The 17,760-nt window shown below is 45.0% G+C and overlaps 1 protein-coding gene across 2 annotated transcripts in view; it reads right to left on the reverse strand.

The window, feature by feature from the left end:
* Positions 1 to 4,006: 4,006 nt before the first annotated feature.
* The window catches only part of MCM10 (minichromosome maintenance 10 replication initiation factor), a 16,361-nt gene continuing 2,607 nt past the window's right edge, over positions 4,007 to 17,760 (reverse strand). For both annotated transcript variants that reach the window (XM_010717662.3, XM_010717523.3), the window contains exons 4-20: positions 17,534 to 17,638; positions 16,761 to 16,895; positions 16,302 to 16,476; positions 15,474 to 15,639; positions 14,671 to 14,838; positions 13,416 to 13,532; positions 12,597 to 12,796; positions 11,492 to 11,592; positions 10,365 to 10,466; positions 10,170 to 10,287; positions 9,089 to 9,317; positions 8,421 to 8,580; positions 7,637 to 7,755; positions 6,963 to 7,076; positions 6,035 to 6,180; positions 5,817 to 5,859; positions 4,007 to 5,468 (exon numbers count right to left, since the gene is read on the reverse strand). In XM_010717662.3, the coding sequence (XP_010715964.2) occupies positions 5,385 to 5,468; positions 5,817 to 5,859; positions 6,035 to 6,180; positions 6,963 to 7,076; positions 7,637 to 7,755; positions 8,421 to 8,580; positions 9,089 to 9,317; positions 10,170 to 10,287; positions 10,365 to 10,466; positions 11,492 to 11,592; positions 12,597 to 12,796; positions 13,416 to 13,532; positions 14,671 to 14,838; positions 15,474 to 15,639; positions 16,302 to 16,476; positions 16,761 to 16,895; positions 17,534 to 17,638 (2,282 nt within the window). In that variant the 3' untranslated portion in view covers positions 4,007 to 5,384. The remainder of the gene's footprint in view (positions 5,469 to 5,816; positions 5,860 to 6,034; positions 6,181 to 6,962; positions 7,077 to 7,636; positions 7,756 to 8,420; positions 8,581 to 9,088; positions 9,318 to 10,169; positions 10,288 to 10,364; positions 10,467 to 11,491; positions 11,593 to 12,596; positions 12,797 to 13,415; positions 13,533 to 14,670; positions 14,839 to 15,473; positions 15,640 to 16,301; positions 16,477 to 16,760; positions 16,896 to 17,533; positions 17,639 to 17,760) is intronic.

Genomic DNA, 17,760 nt, shown 5'->3' on the forward strand with positions numbered 1-17,760 from the left:
TTTGGAGGTGACATCACCCAACATTGTGCCAGTTCGGCTCACCAGCACCCTGGTAATGCAGACGGTTTTGATTCCTTCCCCCTGAAATGGCTCTGGGCTCAGCCAGGCTGACCAGGGCTCCTTGGCTCCTTCTCAGCCAAGCCCACGTGTGCAGGAGGGCTGCTGGGACCTGGAAGTCCTGGTTGCTCTTCCACCCAACAGAGATTCTACAACGATAGATATCCAAAACACATGCCCCAGAGGTCAGAGACAGACAGCTGCAGGTGTGGTGAAGAGAACGTCAGCTTCCATGCTCTCTGGATGCAGCTTTTGAGGTGCTGATGGTTTAGGACTGGTGGAAAGGATGCCAGGCATTGGGTATGAACACATTTTCCCTTATTCAGTTGTCTGCACTTGCAGGAAGCCCCACTGGTTAAGACACGTTGTGAGCCTTTACATGTTGAAAATAAGTGCTGCTGCGTAGCCTGAAAAAAGACAATAAATGCAGAGGAAATCCTTTTTTCAAGTTCAGATGTATTTTTCCAGACTAAGAGTTCAGACATCAGATTGTGCCTCCTGCCCTCCCTGACAGCTGGTGCATGCTCAGCTCTTTGACAGGAAGGCACTTCAACAGGAGCCAGAGGGAAGGTTTTGAAGCCTGGTTTTGGTGCCTACTGCTGCAGATCAAAGTTGTACCTTCGTACAAGAGAAATGAGGAAAAAAGGAAGCTTAATTAACCATACTACAGGCTTTCAAAGCTGATTCAGCTCTTCAAAAGCTTTTGCAGTTTAACGAAGCTGAGACCCGAACTGTTTCCTTTGCTGAGGTGTCCAGACTCCACGCAGGCATGTCGTGTAGCGAGTGCAGTTTGTTGGTGTAACTCCACAGAGCAGCTGCGGACCCAAGAGAATCACAGAATCACAGAATTGTAGGGGTTGGAAGGGACCTCTAGAGATCATCGAGACCAACCCCCCTGCCAAAGCAGGTTCCCTACACCAGGTCGCACAGGTAGGCGTCCAGGCGAGACTTGAATATCTCCAGAGAAGGAGACTCCACAACCTCCCTGGGCAGCCTGTTCCAGTGCTCCGTCACCCTCACCGTGAAGAAGTTCTTACGCACATTCGTGCGAAACTTCCTATGCTGCAGCTTATGTCCGTTTCCCCTCGTCCTGTCTCCACGTACCACTGAAAAGAGACTGGCCTCACCACTATGGCCGCCACACCTCGGATATTTATAAACCTGGATCAGGTCCCCTCTCAGTCTTCTTTTCTCAAGGCTAAACAGACCCATTTCACTCAGCCTTTCTTCACAGGGGAGATGCTCCAGGCCCTTCACCATCTTTGTGGCCCTCCGCTGGACTCTTTCCAAGAGATTCCTGTCTTTTTTGTACTGGGGAGCCCAGAACTGGACACAGTACTCCAGATGAGGCCTTACCAGGGCAGAGTAGAGGGGGAGGATCACCTCCCTCGACCTGCTGGACACGCTCTTCTTAATGCACCCCAGAATGCCATTGGCCTTTTTGGCCACGAGGGCACACTGCTGGCTCATGGCCAACCTGTCGTCCACCAGGACGCCCAGGTCCCTCTCTGCAGAGCTCCTCTCCAGCAGCTAAGAGCCAAGACTTGGGCTCTGATTGTGCCACAGAAGAAGACTGAAACTCATTTGGCCTCATAACTGTGTCAGCAAAGAGCGTGCTTAGAGCTTCACCTGCAGCTTCGGGCTTCTACAGTGAACGCTGTTAAGCTCTGCTTAACCAAGGGCTGGTTACAAAACCAGTTGCCTGTGGGGAGGTGCGAGCAGAAGTTGTGCAAGGAGAAAAATCTTTGAAGTGGCCTCTCAAGGCCAAGATGGAAGGCTCAGGCTTCATCTGAGGACACTTCAGGATGTGTCTCAGCATCAGTCTCTGAGCTGGGAGTGCCACTGCTCACAGCCACACTTACAGGCTTTCTGCCCTGTGTGAGTAACCTAACCAAATAGTGCATTGCAAAATCATTTTATGCTAATACAAAATAATTGCACTGAGGCTGAACAGCTGCTGCACTTCAAAGAAAACCTGACCTACAAAGAATAATGATGACAGGAGATGTGCTTCAGTTCTTGATTTTTTTTCCTCTACTATCTCTCTTGATGTATTTTTGGTTGATACTATGCTAATGTAAGATTATTAATAATCTTAATGGAAGGAGTGGTGAGCAGGACTAGGGAAGTTATCCTGCCCCTGTACTCAGCATTGGTGAGGCCTCACCTCGAGTACTGTGTTCAGTATTGGGCACCTCAGGTACAGGAAAGACGTTGAGGTACTGGAGCAGGTCCAAAGAAGAGCAACAAGGCTTGTGAAGGGATTGGAGAATGTGCCCTACAAGGAGAGACTGAAGGCTGTTCAGTCTGGGGAAAAGGAGGCTGAGGGGAGACCTTATTGCTCTCTTCCAGTACCTGAAAGGTGCTTACAGCAAGAGTGAGGTTGGTCTCTTCTCACTGGTGACAGGATGAGGGGAAATGGCCTCAAGTTGTGCCGGGGTGAATTTAGGTTGGATATCAGGAAACACTTCTTTACAGAAAGGGTTGTTAAGCACTGCAATAGGCTCCCCAGGGAGGAGGTTCAGTCATCATCCCTGGATGTGTTAAAAATCATTTGGACGTGGTGCTCAGGGACGTGAGTTAGCAGAGGGTTGTTAGGGTAGTATGGTTAGGTTGTGGTTGGACTCGATGATCTTTAAGGTCTTCTCCAACCTGAGTGAGTCTATGATTCTATGATCTTAACATAATGGCATTTACAATTAGATGAAGTTATTACTATAAAATTGTATGCAATATTGTGTTTCTTAAGGCTTGCCAGGCAGCTTTATTGAGTTAATGCACAGCGCCCTGACCTTGCAGCAACCCCAATGGAACAAGGGCAGTTTGCACCTTGCAGGAAGCCGCCCTTCCTCCAGGGCATGATGTGCCAATCCCCATTTCACTGCTTCCCATCCCATCAGGCTGTGGAGGGAGGCAGCCCAGGCTCTGCCATCAAAGGTGGATAGGCAAAAAAGGCTGATCCTTTAGTAGTGTATTTCTTTAGAAGGGTATTAATTTTCATTAATCTAGCTTGAGAGGTGATAAGATTACACTGATTAGCACAGAGGAGTAAAATACTACAGGTTTAATTTATGTCAGACGTTTGTAGAACCTAAGGAAAGATAATTGGTGGCAGCAGGGCAAGGTGCTCTGAGTGAAGGTTTCAGCAGCAGAGGGCTCATGACAGACAGGCTGGCTGAGGTACCAAACACCAGCCCTAATTTCATAGGTGATTATGAGCGCAGGGGGGGCTCATCCTGCTGTGCTCACAGTGCACACTGTATCTGCAGGTGAACATTTCTTGACTGCAAAAAGGGGCTGATTTATCTATCAGCTCTCTCTGCATCCTTAAGTTGCTCTGACAATGCACTTGCAGTGTTTCTCTTCCGGTGCAGTTTTGCTTAACAGTTCAGAGGAGGTGGCAGGGGTTTGTGCACTCACAGGGTTGCTCTCCTCCCGCCTGCATCTGCTGGGCTGGAGCCATCCCTGACATAAGTAGCTCTAAAAATAGACTGAAGCACATGGAATTGGTAAAATAAAACCCCCACCACTCCCTTATTTACTGCTGGGTTTAAGCAAAGCAATTGGTTTTGGTACCCTCACCCTGCTTTTGCACACAGGGATCAATGGATACCATTGCTTTCAGTCCTTCCCTCTGAAGGAGGCATCTACCTCACCTCTGAGTTTCATTTCTGCATAACTTCCCTTCCAGTGGCCAGAGAGAGGAGCTGGCAAAACCCTGAAGCTTTCAGCTTGCTGCCTGAAAGCTGATGGAGAATTTTACTCTGCTTTTGTGGACTCCAAATGAGTAATGCCTGTCTGAATGAAAAAAAAACGAACACACACAACACAACCGTGTGGGTGCCAGTTATGGACCATGAACCAATTTCTTTTGGTGATTCAGTAGAGAACTCTCAAGGAAAAGGAAAATCCTCTTCCTTAGAGAAATGAACCCATCCAAACCCAGGGAGCACGCTATTGCACGGTGTTTATTCTGAACGAGTCAAGAGGAGACATTTCCAAGCAGTGTCACAGTTCCATATTTGCAGTCACCAATCAGTGACACCCTTCTGCCCCCCAACAAACGGTATCAAAACAAGACTGAAATGAATGCATTATGCTGAGCAACTCTGCCCAGCAAAAGCACCACTTGGAGATGAGGGCTGCAGAGTACGGAGGTAAACTGGCAGATGCTTAAAACAGTGTCACTTACTTGCAGCCCTTGTACAAGCAAACAGAAGAGGTATTGATGGGGCCACCGGGACAGGAGATTGTGGCTGTTTCACCAGAACACAGAGCTGGTGATTCCAGGTACCTAAAAACACTTTCTGAGCACAAGTCAGATGCAACAGAAAAATCAGGTTCAGGTAAAGCTGGCTGAATTCAGCTGGCACCCCTGCAGCAGTGTGCTGTCAGAGAACATGTCTGTGTGAGGACAGCCCTCCTGCTAAGCCACCCAGGGGAACCCTGCTTTTGCTTCATCTCAGACAGGTCCTGGCCCCCTGGCAGCTGTGCCAGCATCAGAGGTCGGCGTGGTAGTAAGAGGGAAGGATATAAAAAAGGATATAAAAATAAGGGTAAAAGCTATGAAATGTAAGCACTCCGCTCTTTAAAAGCGCTCACAAAGCAGCGCCAGATTCATTAAAATAGCCTTTTCAAAGTGGGAGTGGAGCTGTACTAATGTAGTGCAGATGGTGCTGGGAATCCAGCACGGAGCTCTGGCCAGTCTACAATGCAGACATTGTGGGTTTGCAATGCTAAAGGCATAGGTGCATTTTTGAAGTCAGAAGTCAAGATGATGACCCAGGAACCACTAGAAATCTGTTTTTGAGTAGTCAAAGGGAGCAATTTTGGGGCTGATGAGGACTAGTAGTAGAATCCTCTTAACCCTTTTTCTGCTATCAGCTGAAAAAAGCATGAGGGTGGCATTACACACCACACCACTAACTTCACAAGTGCTCATAGAGGCTGTAGTCCTTCCAGTTCACGATTTCTTCCCTTTAAATCTGGTGCAGCTGAACATAAATTGGGGGATTCCTCGGGTTTTCTCAGTACAGATTCCACACTACCATTCTCTTTTCTAGATTAAGTCTTGTAAACAAGCTGTTGCTAAGAAAGAGCAGACATGGATGTGTATTTCACATGCAGCCTTATTCAGTCACTTTTAAGATCAAAGCTGGATATCCATGCAGTGGTTTGGCAAAGACTTTGTGGATGTCCTTCTCACAAGGAATTGATTTCTCTGCTCATTCATCCCTAAAGCCAGAATCCTCTTGGCTTTCCAGTAAAGAAATGTGTGGGTTAGACATAGAAATTCATCTGTGTGTTGGGAAAACATCAACTTCACGTCACTTAAGGCTATTGAGGAATTTTGGTTGTTCTTCCCCTCTTGGTAGAAGTGTTTCTCCACCGATCTTCGGACCTTTTTTCTCCTACAAATATGAATCACAGAGAAAAGTTAAAACATATGAAGATGTTTCCTAGTTTTATGACAGAGTTGGGACTGATTTATCCAACTAAATGTTGACTGACACTCCAGAAATATCCATATTCTGACTGCTTACGGATACAGAAAAAGGAAATTCTCCATGGCTAATTAAAACAAAGCTTCAAGAACAGAAGGCGAAAGGAGAAACTCCACTAAAACAAAGCCTGGAGAAGATGCAGAGCTGCTTGGCTTTGCTGGCAGCTTATAAGGGCACTGAAGCAAAGCATGGGACAGAAGCACCAGGAGAAGCAGGGAGCACTGGGGTGCTCAGCAGCTGCTGGTTCACACTTACCTTCAGCATCCCATCTCGCTCCCACTTGAAGAGGCCGCAGGTACTGAAAGATAAAGGTGGCAGGTGAAGACAGCTGTGTGCTGCACAGTATGAGGAGGTCCTAAACGACCCCACACTTCTACCACACCAGTTAGCAGGAGGGACTAACACTACAGTTTTAGGATGCGATTATGTGACTTGCAAGCCCACAGTAGTATTTCACAAGGCTTATTTCTTACCTGCAGGGCTTTTTTGGGAGCCTGTCAAGGGCAATAGCTCGGTTGCCACAAGGACATTTGAAAAACCGCTTGATGCCATCGTGCCAGTGGTAGTCGTGGTTATCCTGCACACAGGTCTCCAGAGGCTTGAAGTAGGTGTAATTACACTGTCAGGGAGGAGAAAGAAAGCTGTGAGTTGCTTACCAGCATGTCAGGCCCAGGCTGCGGGCTGAAGACAGCTGATCATCCAGAGCAAAGTATTTGTGTGACTTCTCCCATCTGGAGGCATCCACCAGTGTGAGCAACACACCCCCCCAGGCTTTGCCACTGCTCCTTCTATCACCATCCTGCCTGCTTTGCCACCGCCCTGTGGCCCTGCTCCCAGCATCCTGCGAGGCACAGTCACCCTCTGTGCTGCCCTAAAGAAATAGGAAAGGCAGTGGGAGGAAAAGTATAGCAGAAGCTGCAAATCCATAATTCCTCCCTTGTCCTCGGCACATTTGGGATTTTTTAAACTCTGTTCCTTTTCTTGATAGCGAACTTCCAGGAAATACAGACAAAGGAATCCCAGTGTTATGTTTTTCAAGGCATGAGGTTTCTTTTAACATGGAATATGGGGAGCTGAGGGTCCTGGTACAAAGTGCTTCAGGGATGCAGCTGAGAAATGAATGCCAGAACATCAACATCCAAGGAACCCACTGCAATAAACAAATCGAGATGTTGAGCATAACACTACAGCCTGCTTTGACAGCGTCTTCATATCTCAAAGTCACTCAGTGCACAAGCTGCTCTCAGCAACAGCCACAAGGAATTAAGCAGTCTCCATTTGATACTTGCACTGAACTATGGCCACGTGAGTGACTGACGGGGTTCTGCAGGATGGCCTGGTATCATTCTGTGCAATCTGTGCCCTAATTGCCTGCTGTCACCCTGACTCCACCTCACTCACCGTTTTACACGTTACCACTCGACATTTCACTTCCTTAATGCTCCTCATCTTCTCTTCCATTTCTTCTTTTTTCATCAGCGGCTGAAAGTATTGTTCCTGTAGCTCAGCTTCAGCCTGCATGGGCACAGGAAAAAGGGTGTGAGGAGAAAAAGATGCAAGAAGCCACTCCACACGTGGCCTTTAAGCAAATTACTGGGACTGTTTGCAGCAAAATGCAGTCCAACAGCCAGAGAAACAGCAAATATTTTTTGCTTCAAAAAAATCCATATAGGTTTAGCTGTGCTCCACCACCAATGATACCAGCTGCCTCTGAGATACCTGAGTGGGAGAATTACCAACAGCAGATACGAGTGAAATGAGCACACACCTATGACAGTGCAGGTAGAGCTCAGGTGGGCAGATGTAATGAATAGGATTGGTTCTTAGCCAAAATATTACACCTCAGCAGACCTTAAAACAACTATGAATTCATACTAACACAGCATGTGCAAGAGCCACATCCACTGGAAATGCAGTATTCCTAGGAACATGCTCAGAGATCCCTGACACCGCTCATCATGCTGACTTAGTGCCTATGACACATTTAGATGCCTGCTTCTTGCTGAAGTCATTAACAGGAGCCTTAACAGCAACCCCATTCTAAGCTATCAGCTGTGGCTGGGTTGAGGCCGTACCTCTTTCAGGACATTCGTGTGCTTGGATTTGGCATTCAGGATTTTCTGAAACTCTTCTGACTCCAGATAGGCCAGCTGCTCACGTCTTTTCTTCTGGGCAGGTTCCTGTTCATCCACACCTAAGAAAAGCAAATGAGTTCAGTCCTAAGTTCAAAAAAAGGTTGTGATTTCTAAACATGACCACTGGAGGAGATTTTGAAAAGGCAGATGCTCAGGTCAAGCAGCAGCCTTTAGTAGTTCAGGAGGATGCGAAGCTGAGTTCAAAGCTGGCTTCAGAAAATAAAAGCATTTTATACACAACACTGCATCTTCTCTTGAAGAACTGTAGCAGAAAGTTTCATACCACTCCAGGGGAGTGAGCATTGTTGTCTCCCTTACTGATGGAGAAGTTCCGTAAGAAATGGAGGAATACATTCAAGATCCCACAGTGTATCACCATCAGGGAAACTCAAATCCCATACAGAAGTCAGTTTTGCAGGTGGGATCTTTTCTTGATTTCCCTTGATTGAGTTAGCCATGCTTTGCTGGTGCTAAAGTGTGGCAAGAAAAGGAACAGAGATGAGGATAAGGAGCTATCTATCAGAGATGACATCTCACACTCTCTCCAACAGGGTTAGAGATCATTCAGCCTTTGAGTCAAGACCACTGCAGAAAAAACCCCTAAAGTTCTAAATAGCCCAAACTCAGCCTCTTTCTGGCATAGCAAGCCCTTGACCCAGTTAATAGTGCTCTGTCCAGCAAAATATAAGTATTTTTTTCATTTCTACAAACCAGCATTACTTACCATTCTCTGCTTCTGCTTTCTGTGATTGAGCAACGTTTTTCTCAACTCTTTCAACAATTTCTAGGACATCATCAAGATCAGCTCTTTTCCTCTTGATGCTGTTTGGATCAGTTTTAGCAAGAATGTGACCTTTTGCTCGTAGTCTGTGTATTGCAGCCAGCTAGAAAACAAGAAAGAGCTGTGAGTGTATTGGTGACCAGCCTGGCTTCTGTATTCCTTCTTCCAGGAGTCGCTGAAGTCTGTCAAATGAAGGAAACAAGATCAACTGGTCTGGACACAGAACTGGACAGAGAGAGGCCTGATAAAACCCCTATCTCTGCTGTACATCTAATTCAACACGTCACACGGCTTCTAGTCACTTCCTAATGTATAAAATGACTCTTGCAGGGGTGTTATCAGCATCTCTCTGCAGATGTGCTTTAACTGCTCCACAAATCAGCAAGTCTTCCAGAGGAAATTAATAGAAAATCACATCTAACTACTCTTTTCCAAGAGCAACAAGCTAGCCTATGTATGAAGATGACAGAATCACAGAATGGTTTGGGTTGGAAGGGATCTTTAAGATCATCTAGTGATTTAAGATAGAAGACTTCTGCATTCCACAGATCCAATTTCCCTTAACTTCCCTTTCTTCATAGTCAAAAGCAGCTCATTCAAAGAGCTGTTACCTTTTTGGCTTCTGCCAAGCTATCCAGCTTTGGTGTTGGAGGGGGAGATCCATCAAAGAAAAGGATATCTTCTCCTTCTGAGAAGCCTGTGCCCAGCCTGGGCCTTTGAGGAACTGACATTTTTGCAGCTTTGGGGAATTCTGCCCCTGGTTTTGGGGACAGGAGTGAAGGCTGTCTGGAGGTGGATGGGAGAGCAGGGCTTCCAGCTTTACTTGTGTTCTGGAGAAACCTTTAAAGACAAAATAATTCATTGAAATAAAGATATGAGTCAGAGACAGCAAAGTCTGAGAAACATATAGGAACAGAGGGATGCAGATGGTGAGGTTTTTTGTTTGTTTGTTTGTTTTTTTAACCTAACTGGCTTTTTGTTGCTAGAAATACATTTAGTGATTCAGGCATTCAGGAGAGCAAAACTAAACTGGTAAAGGATTCACTGGGTCACTGAAATGAAAAAGTCACTAGAAAAGGTGAACAGCCAATTGCTTTCCAAAACAAAAGCAGAGAGGCTTCAAATGAATCTGACAGATAAGGGCTGAAAGCACTTCAAAGAAATGGGCTTTTTGTGGAACAGGTAGTTAAAAGTAGTAGGCTTCTTTGTCATATGAGTCACATAAATACTTGAGTTTACTTAAGTCATTGCAGTGGCTGGACAGGTTTGAGGGGAAAAAAGATCCCTTCAGGGATATTGTAATAGGCAGCACCTTTAGCTTGGGAAGTCCCTGAAACACACTGGTGTAGATTGGGAGAATATCTGGGGGAAGGAAGTATCACGATGATTGTACCTCAGGCTCTGTTTCGGATCCTTGAGGTTTTGGCTTTACTTTTGTTCAGCCTTCGAAGGTTACTAGGCTACATCAACCTCTTCTTACATGCAGGAGACCCATGCAGGCCAGCAATGAACACAACTTGGAGTCCTGATCCCAGCTTCCTACTCTTCCCACCATTCCTGTTGCTAGGCAGCACACTGGAGTGTTTGATTCCACACTGAATAAATAGTTTTTATTAAAAAAAGAAAATTTCCTCCACAGCTGTACTGAGCCACAATAATGGATCTCTTTCTGTGTAAGTCAGTATGTATTACCTTCTCTGAATCTCTTCAGATCGCTTTTTCCTGGCCTCCAGCAATTTCTGTTTCTGTTGCTTGAGCAATGCTGATGCAGAGATAGACTGGAAACCAGACTCTTGCTTCTTTCCAGCATCTGTAAAAACGAAACAGTGTAAAACACCAGCACCATTTTGCTCAGAAAGAGCTGTGTTTGCAGGCACAAGGACATACCTGCTTTGGTCCAGTGCTTGCAGAGGTTTCTTGCTCCAAAGGTTGGCTGTGCCAGCAGTTCTTTGAATTCCTCAGAATATGGCATAGGTCTCTTTGCTGCACCTGGGGAGGAAGAGGCATACATCCAACACAACTGGAGCAAGGAAGGGAAGCACACCTGGCTTTAAAGATGTAAAGCAGCCTAGGTTGGAAATAACTCTCATAGGTCACCTGATCAAGCACTCCCCTGCAAAGCAGGGCTAACTCACACATTACATTTGGTTGCTCAAGCACTGCACACCACAGGCATTTCCACCCCTTCAGCAACTCCATCAGTCACTCAGTCCTCCATTGGCATCGTTTGCCTGCAGTGCTCTACCACTCCCATTTGTGGGCAGCTTTTGCTGAAAGGCCCTCATCCATCACATCTCTTCCTTGGAGACTTAAGAGCAGCTAAAGGCTACAGACAGTACACATAGACTGCTGTCTGAAATGGTGGCAATTGAAAGAGCTGAAATGTGGATAAGATATCTAGGCAACATCTGGAGTGCATGCTTTGAATATCCTATCATCTGCTCTCCACTGAGTGTAAAGAAGGTGCAATATTAAGTGCTTTTCGGAAAAGAAATGGAGGCAGAGAAGATCAATGAATTTCCAAAGGCTATGGAAGGAACATGCTTTGAAGATGACAAAAGAAAAGCTCAAGAAATAGGCTGGGTACTCAGCAGACCCCCTGCATTGCAGACCTGTCTCTGATTTATACTTAGTATTCCTTGGAAGTCTCCAAGACTGACAGAAGTCATCTATTTTAATCAATTAAAATAAATTCTCTGGTTCAAAGTTCTTAGAACTTCCAATTCTCATTAATCCTGCAAAGATCTTCTGTCATTGTCCAAAGACAGAACAGGAGACTTAATTCAGGGGGCACCACTGCAAAAAGGTGCACAGAGCTACACAGTTGCTTAGTTACATTTGCCTCACAGCTGTGATCTCAGGAAGAAAGGAGTTTAGATCAACTGAGAAAGCCTGCAGAGGTCTGTAGCAATCATTGCCTCATTTTTTCAGTGGGTAACGGGGTCCTGGGACACAGCTACACGTCAAGCTGAAAATATCTGGAGGGTGAAGAGGCTATATGGGAAGTTAGGTACCAATTTTCTGCCTGGTTTCCTGGACAATTGCATCAGCTCCTCTCACAACCATATTGGAGAGAGTGGTCTGAACCTTCCTTTTTGGCACTGCAGCAGCTGCCCTAGAAAGAGGAAAAAAAAACAGAACATCAGAGTTTTTCCATGTTCAGAGCAAGGACAGAAGGTTGAATGCTATCCCAGTGCTAAAACTCCAGTTGCTCTTTAATCCAAACTGGTGCTTCTCTCCTGGCATCTTCCTCTCTTTGGGAGCATTAATCTAAATCCAAATTCCAGCACAGTGTTTGGGATCCTTGTTCTCACTGGGTTGGGATACACATTCTTTATATTTAGTATTCTCTCAGTGCATATGTCATTGCTAAGCCTCACTCACAGTCAGCTCCAGGGATGGAGAGGAGGCTGGAATTGCTTCATTACTGAGAGGTCACAGCAGTTATCAGATGGCAGCAGCCAGGGAATCAAAGCAGTGTGCAAGCACAGCACGTGATCCAGCTGTGACTCGAATTTTTCCACAGCTGTCTTTGGGGAGAGTTGGATGAAGGGTCAGACCCCTCTGCTCTAGCATGAGATGCATACTGACCTTAACCATTCAATAATACACAAGGTATTGTGTATCACTGCCTTTTCGTTAACATGCAGCGATACTGTATCATTTCAGTCAAGAAAGGGAGAAGGAGGAAATACAGAATACACCGAGTCTGGGATTAAAAAGTAATGAGCCATGACAAGGTGCAGTAAGGGAATGGCACTGAGAAGTACTCATCTTGTAGTCTCGAATGCTTGGGACCTCGTGATAAAGGTTATTTTATCTCCTGAAACACAATACCCACTGGCTTCACAATGCAGTAATAACACATCTTTTCACATTGTATCACTGACTGATGAAATCTTCCTATCAAATAGCAGCTCTGTTATCCTGTGAGGCCAGAAGGATTACACCATGCGTGGGACATCTATTCTTGTTTGATGGATGCACTTAAGTCATGGGGAAATCTAGCTAAATAGATGCTGTTGTAGAGAGAGCTTCAGACTTGTATAAGGGAGAGAAATTCCGTTGAAAAGGTGGGAACTGTGCTTTAGCTCAAGGGAAATAAGAGGTTTATCTTACACTGAAGCCGCATACGCTGTTGAAGAGACTCCTCCGTAGTGAAATCCATCCTGACACAGCCTCTCCTTCAAACTGGGGTTTTTCCTACCAAGTTTTTTGGGAATGCGGCCACCAGAGAAGGTAGACTGCAGATCTGCCCGCTTTGAGCTGAGCTTCTTGTACTGGGATTGGATGTGATACTGACAGTATTCACAGTCATTCTGAAAAAAGAATGAGGAAGTCTGTAGTAGAACACTGGTAGATAGAATTTACTTCATTCCCCTCGTGTAACCCACGTGTAACCTTCTGCCCTACTGCCATTCCAAATGCTTTTAGTTCCTCCCGAGTTCTTCATCCCTTCTCCTTTTCCTCTCTTGGTTTTAAGTGCTTCCCCACCACCAACAACCCTTCTGACTTTGTGCAGGCACAAACATTCTGCTGGTTTATGGGCATGATGGCCAAGGGAATTTGTTAAGATCACCTCCAAAACCCATTCCCAACTAAAACATCCTATCTTTTCACTTTGGCTGAGTTCCTTGGTGCAGTGCATGGAAGCCTGCACTTGGCACAAAGGATAATGGAGGGCACAGAGGTGGTGAAATGAGTCCAGACCATTGTTTGTCACTGTAGCTCTAGCTTTGCATTTAGGGAACTGCAGTGCTGCTGCTACAGGCCTGTCACAGCAACAGCTCCTCTGGGTTACATTCCTCAGCTCTACCTTAATTAGTCACAAGTCGAGATACAGAAAGAAGTAATAAAAGAGTTCCAGCAGCAGCACAAAAGCAGCAGCTGCATTTTTACCAACACCTTACAGGATACTTTCACTACTGAAGTACAAACCAGGTTCACAATCTGTGCACAAGGATCACCATTCTTCTTCCTGGCTTTGCAGGTGCCCATATCCAGAGCTTCACCCATGAGCAGGATCTTCTGTGGGTGATCAACAGACAAACACACCTAGAGAGAAAACAGAACATGCCTTCAGCATGGATATACTGAACATGCTTCTCTCTAGATGTTGTAATAAAGGACGTTCCCGTTCAACTGCTCGGCTCTGAAGTTATCACAGCAACTGCATTTCAACAAAAACATCCTCACAGAGGATGAAGAGATGGAATTCTTTGTCCTTCCATAAGCCAAGGTACAACCAAAGCTCACTCCTGTGGCTCAACATGAGCATCGCCTTCACACCACAGATAGTGGGACTTGTATTTGTAGGCAAGAAGTAATTTTGAAGTCAGTTTTAATGTAGTTCTAAATGTGCACACCTCAGCTAAGAAGAGCCATTCAGTGCTGCCTTTACATTACCTCTGGATGCCTTCCTGCTCACCAGCAGGACTTCAACTGCATATCCTTGTTAATTTAAGCAATTACGTAGTTTAATCGACAATTAATGAGATTCTTAATTTTTCCATTTGGAGAATTCAAAATGCAAAACAGTCCATCACCAGCTACTAGATTGAAATTACCCTTGACAGAAGTCAGTAAAAACGGTTTCCATTCCAGTGCAATTAAAAAGATATTAAAAAAGCATTTAACTTATTAACAAAATGAAGCTACCTTAAATGTTTTGATACATGGAGAAAATTAATTTGTCACGTTCCGCATTTATAAGTAATTGATTAAACAAATTAAGTATTATGTATCAACTTATTATACATAACACATCATTTGTTTTATAAATCAAACACTACTTCTTCTTAATCATGATTTTGGAACAAGGAAACCTTTTCCAATCACGTCTCTCGAGGAGAGGAACGAGCACCCCCCAGTTTTTCAGCTTGTTGAGACACTGTGGTTGAAAGCAGCTGAATAATAAATTGCCATGAAAATACAATTCCTGCATCTGAAGAAGAGGTGAGCAACCTACCAAGAGCAGGTTAAATGATAGAATAAACTTTGGTTTTAAGGGCTCCTTGAAGTCAGATGTCCAGAAGGCTGAGAACAAATAAACACCGTGCAAATATCTGAATGCAATTGAGACTTATTAGGCAGACTGCTGTAATTTCAATCCTGATGTGTTACAAAACTAAATCCCAGGTAGGTATAAAGATGTTCAGCTACGGGCTGATGGGCAAGTGAAAAATCCTCTCACCTCATCTGAGCCTTCCTTAGGTTTCATAGGATTAGCATTGAGCAGCCCAATGACCGTGCCTTGGTCTGTCTTCCAGAGCTCTTTGTGGACATCCCCAAACAAGAAGAGCGAGACGCACTGACTGAGGTCACGCAGGTCGTTCAGCCGCCAGATGCTGAAGGTTCTGCCCTGGAACAGACATTCACTTTTACAGCTCAGCAAGAGGACACCAACTGCACCCCCACGTTCTTGTTGCATTTTAAGGGTTGTTATTATTCATAACCTCAGTAAGATGTAGCCACAGTATGTCCAGCCACGCCACACAGCCAGTTCTAGGATTCTTAGAGACCAACGCAGCACAAAAACGCTGCTGTCACCGAACTTCCTGATATGGGAGCTGGGCAGCAATCCTGCTTGCTGAATAGAGGCCTTGACCCCACTCAACCAAAACCAAGGCATATTCAGTACTGTTTCATCAGTAAAGTTTTACAGGACACGTGCTCCATATAGGACTGAATGATCTCTAGGAAATTATGGAAGCAGTCTGTTGGCACACTTAAAGCAAGAGAGCTATCTAGAAAGGCTGGGAGTCACTCATTTCTTTGCACTAGCATTTCACATGTTACAGTGGATGAACAGAGTTATGCAGTGTGTGCACACCAGTGCCCAGTACAATTGCTCCAAGGAAGGACTCACCCTGAGGACTAAAAGCAGCATAACTGCATGAAACCAGATGAGCCAGGATCTCTAACACAGCAGCTTTTCATTTACTACAAGGAGGTGGTTGATTAAGTTAAATGAGTTCACGCAGCAAAGTTACTTACATTATTTGTGCTCTGAGGAGTGACCTTCTTTACTATGACTCCAAATGTTACCCAATCTGTTTCCTCTAGATTTTCAGTAGCAAGTTTGTGCTTCAGTTGGGACAGCCGGATCAGCCTCCTGTTAGCCATTTTTCTGTCCATCTCAGCTGATGAGACCCGGGGTTTTCTGCATCAAATACAGCATATAAAAGAGAACACATTCATTTACATAAACAGTCAAAACCACTCAGCATTCTCCCGGGTAGAATACATCTCACTGCAAAATGCCTCTGTGCCTTATTTCACCCTGAGTTCACTTGAAACGAAACCCCTCTGTTCCAGATGCTGTACAAATATTGGAGAGCTACAAGTCAAGCATGTTGTTCTTTGTCCAAATAGCTGCACTGCAACTTAGCCCCTGAGCCTTCAGTAACTCTTCTCACTTCAGGAAGGACTATCACAACTCTCTGGAAATATGCTAGAAATTCACCATGGTTTCTGGTGAGGAGGGTACAGTAAGTGTTCAGAGACCTCTCGTGGTCACAGTGAGTATAGGAATTCAGAATGCTCCCAGGAGTTCCAAGTATGAAACAAAATTTGCTCAGCTGGGGCCCAATCAGACCTTATTAGTGCCAATCGTTGAGGATATGCCAGGGAAGGCAGTGATAATAAAATTAGAGACTTTCATTAGGAAAAATAAAAATCAAATTTAATGAGCAGCCAAGCAATGCTGTGGCTTTGTGTTACCCCAAGTCCTCCGCTCACAACTTGTGCAATTAACACATCACAGGACGTGGTACATACATGAGCACAGCCTCCCCAGGCAGAGGTCAGTGCTGGGCTGCTGACCTTAATCTCAGTCCTGAGAAGGTTTCCACAGACACGGGCTGCAGTGTCGTACTGGAGCACGCAGGCACGTGAGGAGTCTTCTCTCTGGGCACCTTATTGGGTGTGTTCCCTGGGGCAGACTTGAGAGGCTGGAATGCCAGACTGAGGACTTGTCGTGGTGGAGGAGTCTTGGTTTCTTTAGCAGGAAAAAAAGAAAAAAAGAAAGAAAATCTTGATAAAGAAAGAAAACTTAAAAATAAAAATAACATTCACTTACACTTGATTAGACACAGGAGTCCAGTGCAAGTGAGGAATAAGATGTGTAAAACTGTCTTAATAATATTGTACTGGTCTCCCAGTCAGCCAGGAACTGGTTAATAGAAATATCACCCTGGATGTGCCCAAGCAGCTGCAGTGAACAACATAGGATATCAGCAAAAGCCCTGTGTGTTTCAATGAAAGGTACACTCAGAATGATACCTGCTGGGGAGGCTTTTGATTTCTGGTTTCCTCTCTTGGCTGTTGGTAAAGGATTGTCCAGCTGGGCAGAAAAACACAGTGATTCCTGCAGCTTCTGAACTTTCCTTTCCTTTAGGGGTGGACAGAGAGATTTGCCTAGCCAAGAAAACAAAAGTATTTATGAGATCTCAGGATCCAATCTTAAATACTAAACATTGTTCCAAACTAAGTAATTGAATAAATCCAAGTCAGGGTCCCACATGGAAACCCTTCAACTAAATTGCCAGCATCTGAAATGCAACATCTGTAAAAGCCCCAATGATTTTTACTCCTTCTGACCTTAAACTCTCAATGTCACTGAAGCCAGAAAGCTGTAGAAAGTAGGAGCATTTTCTTGTTTTTCAATTTCCCTGTGTTTCATTAGTTTCATTACTACACTCAGTGTGCTACAGCAACAAACACAGCTGTATTTTCTGGGTGTAGCAAATCTGATTGTACCAATATTTTCTGGGTGTAGCAACATCTGATTGTACCAATATCCGCCAGTAAGAACGAACCTTTTCCAGCAGAACACTGGAGCACCTCAGTCACAGATGTTGCCCCATTTCTATCAATCTGTGATACAGAAAACAAAACTGCAGCTCATTTAGTCTGCACTGCAAGAAACAATCTGTGTGGGAATATAGCAGACCATCATTCCTCTTTGCTACTCAGTGCCCACTTCAGATTATCTGCCTACAGTTTGCACATTGAGAGGCTAACAGATCAGAAACTCATTTAATTAGTCTCGTTACCAGGGGCTTTCTGCTCAGGGCCTGAACTGGATTGCTGCCCGATGGCAGTCTTCTGCAGCTGCTCCTGTAACATCTTCATCTGTTCTTGCAATTTTCTCAGCTCAGCTAGCAAAGAAAGAAGAAAAGGGACAATAATGAGGACAGCAGTAAGCCACAGTAAACAGGGATTTAAGAAATCCTGGGGAGCCTGGCAGTATTACTGCATCACAGATTAGGGAACAAAAAAA

The sequence above is a fragment of the Meleagris gallopavo genome, chromosome 1 (genome assembly GCF_000146605.3).
Source record: "Meleagris gallopavo isolate NT-WF06-2002-E0010 breed Aviagen turkey brand Nicholas breeding stock chromosome 1, Turkey_5.1, whole genome shotgun sequence".
Classification (NCBI taxonomy): Eukaryota; Metazoa; Chordata; class Aves; order Galliformes; family Phasianidae; genus Meleagris; species Meleagris gallopavo.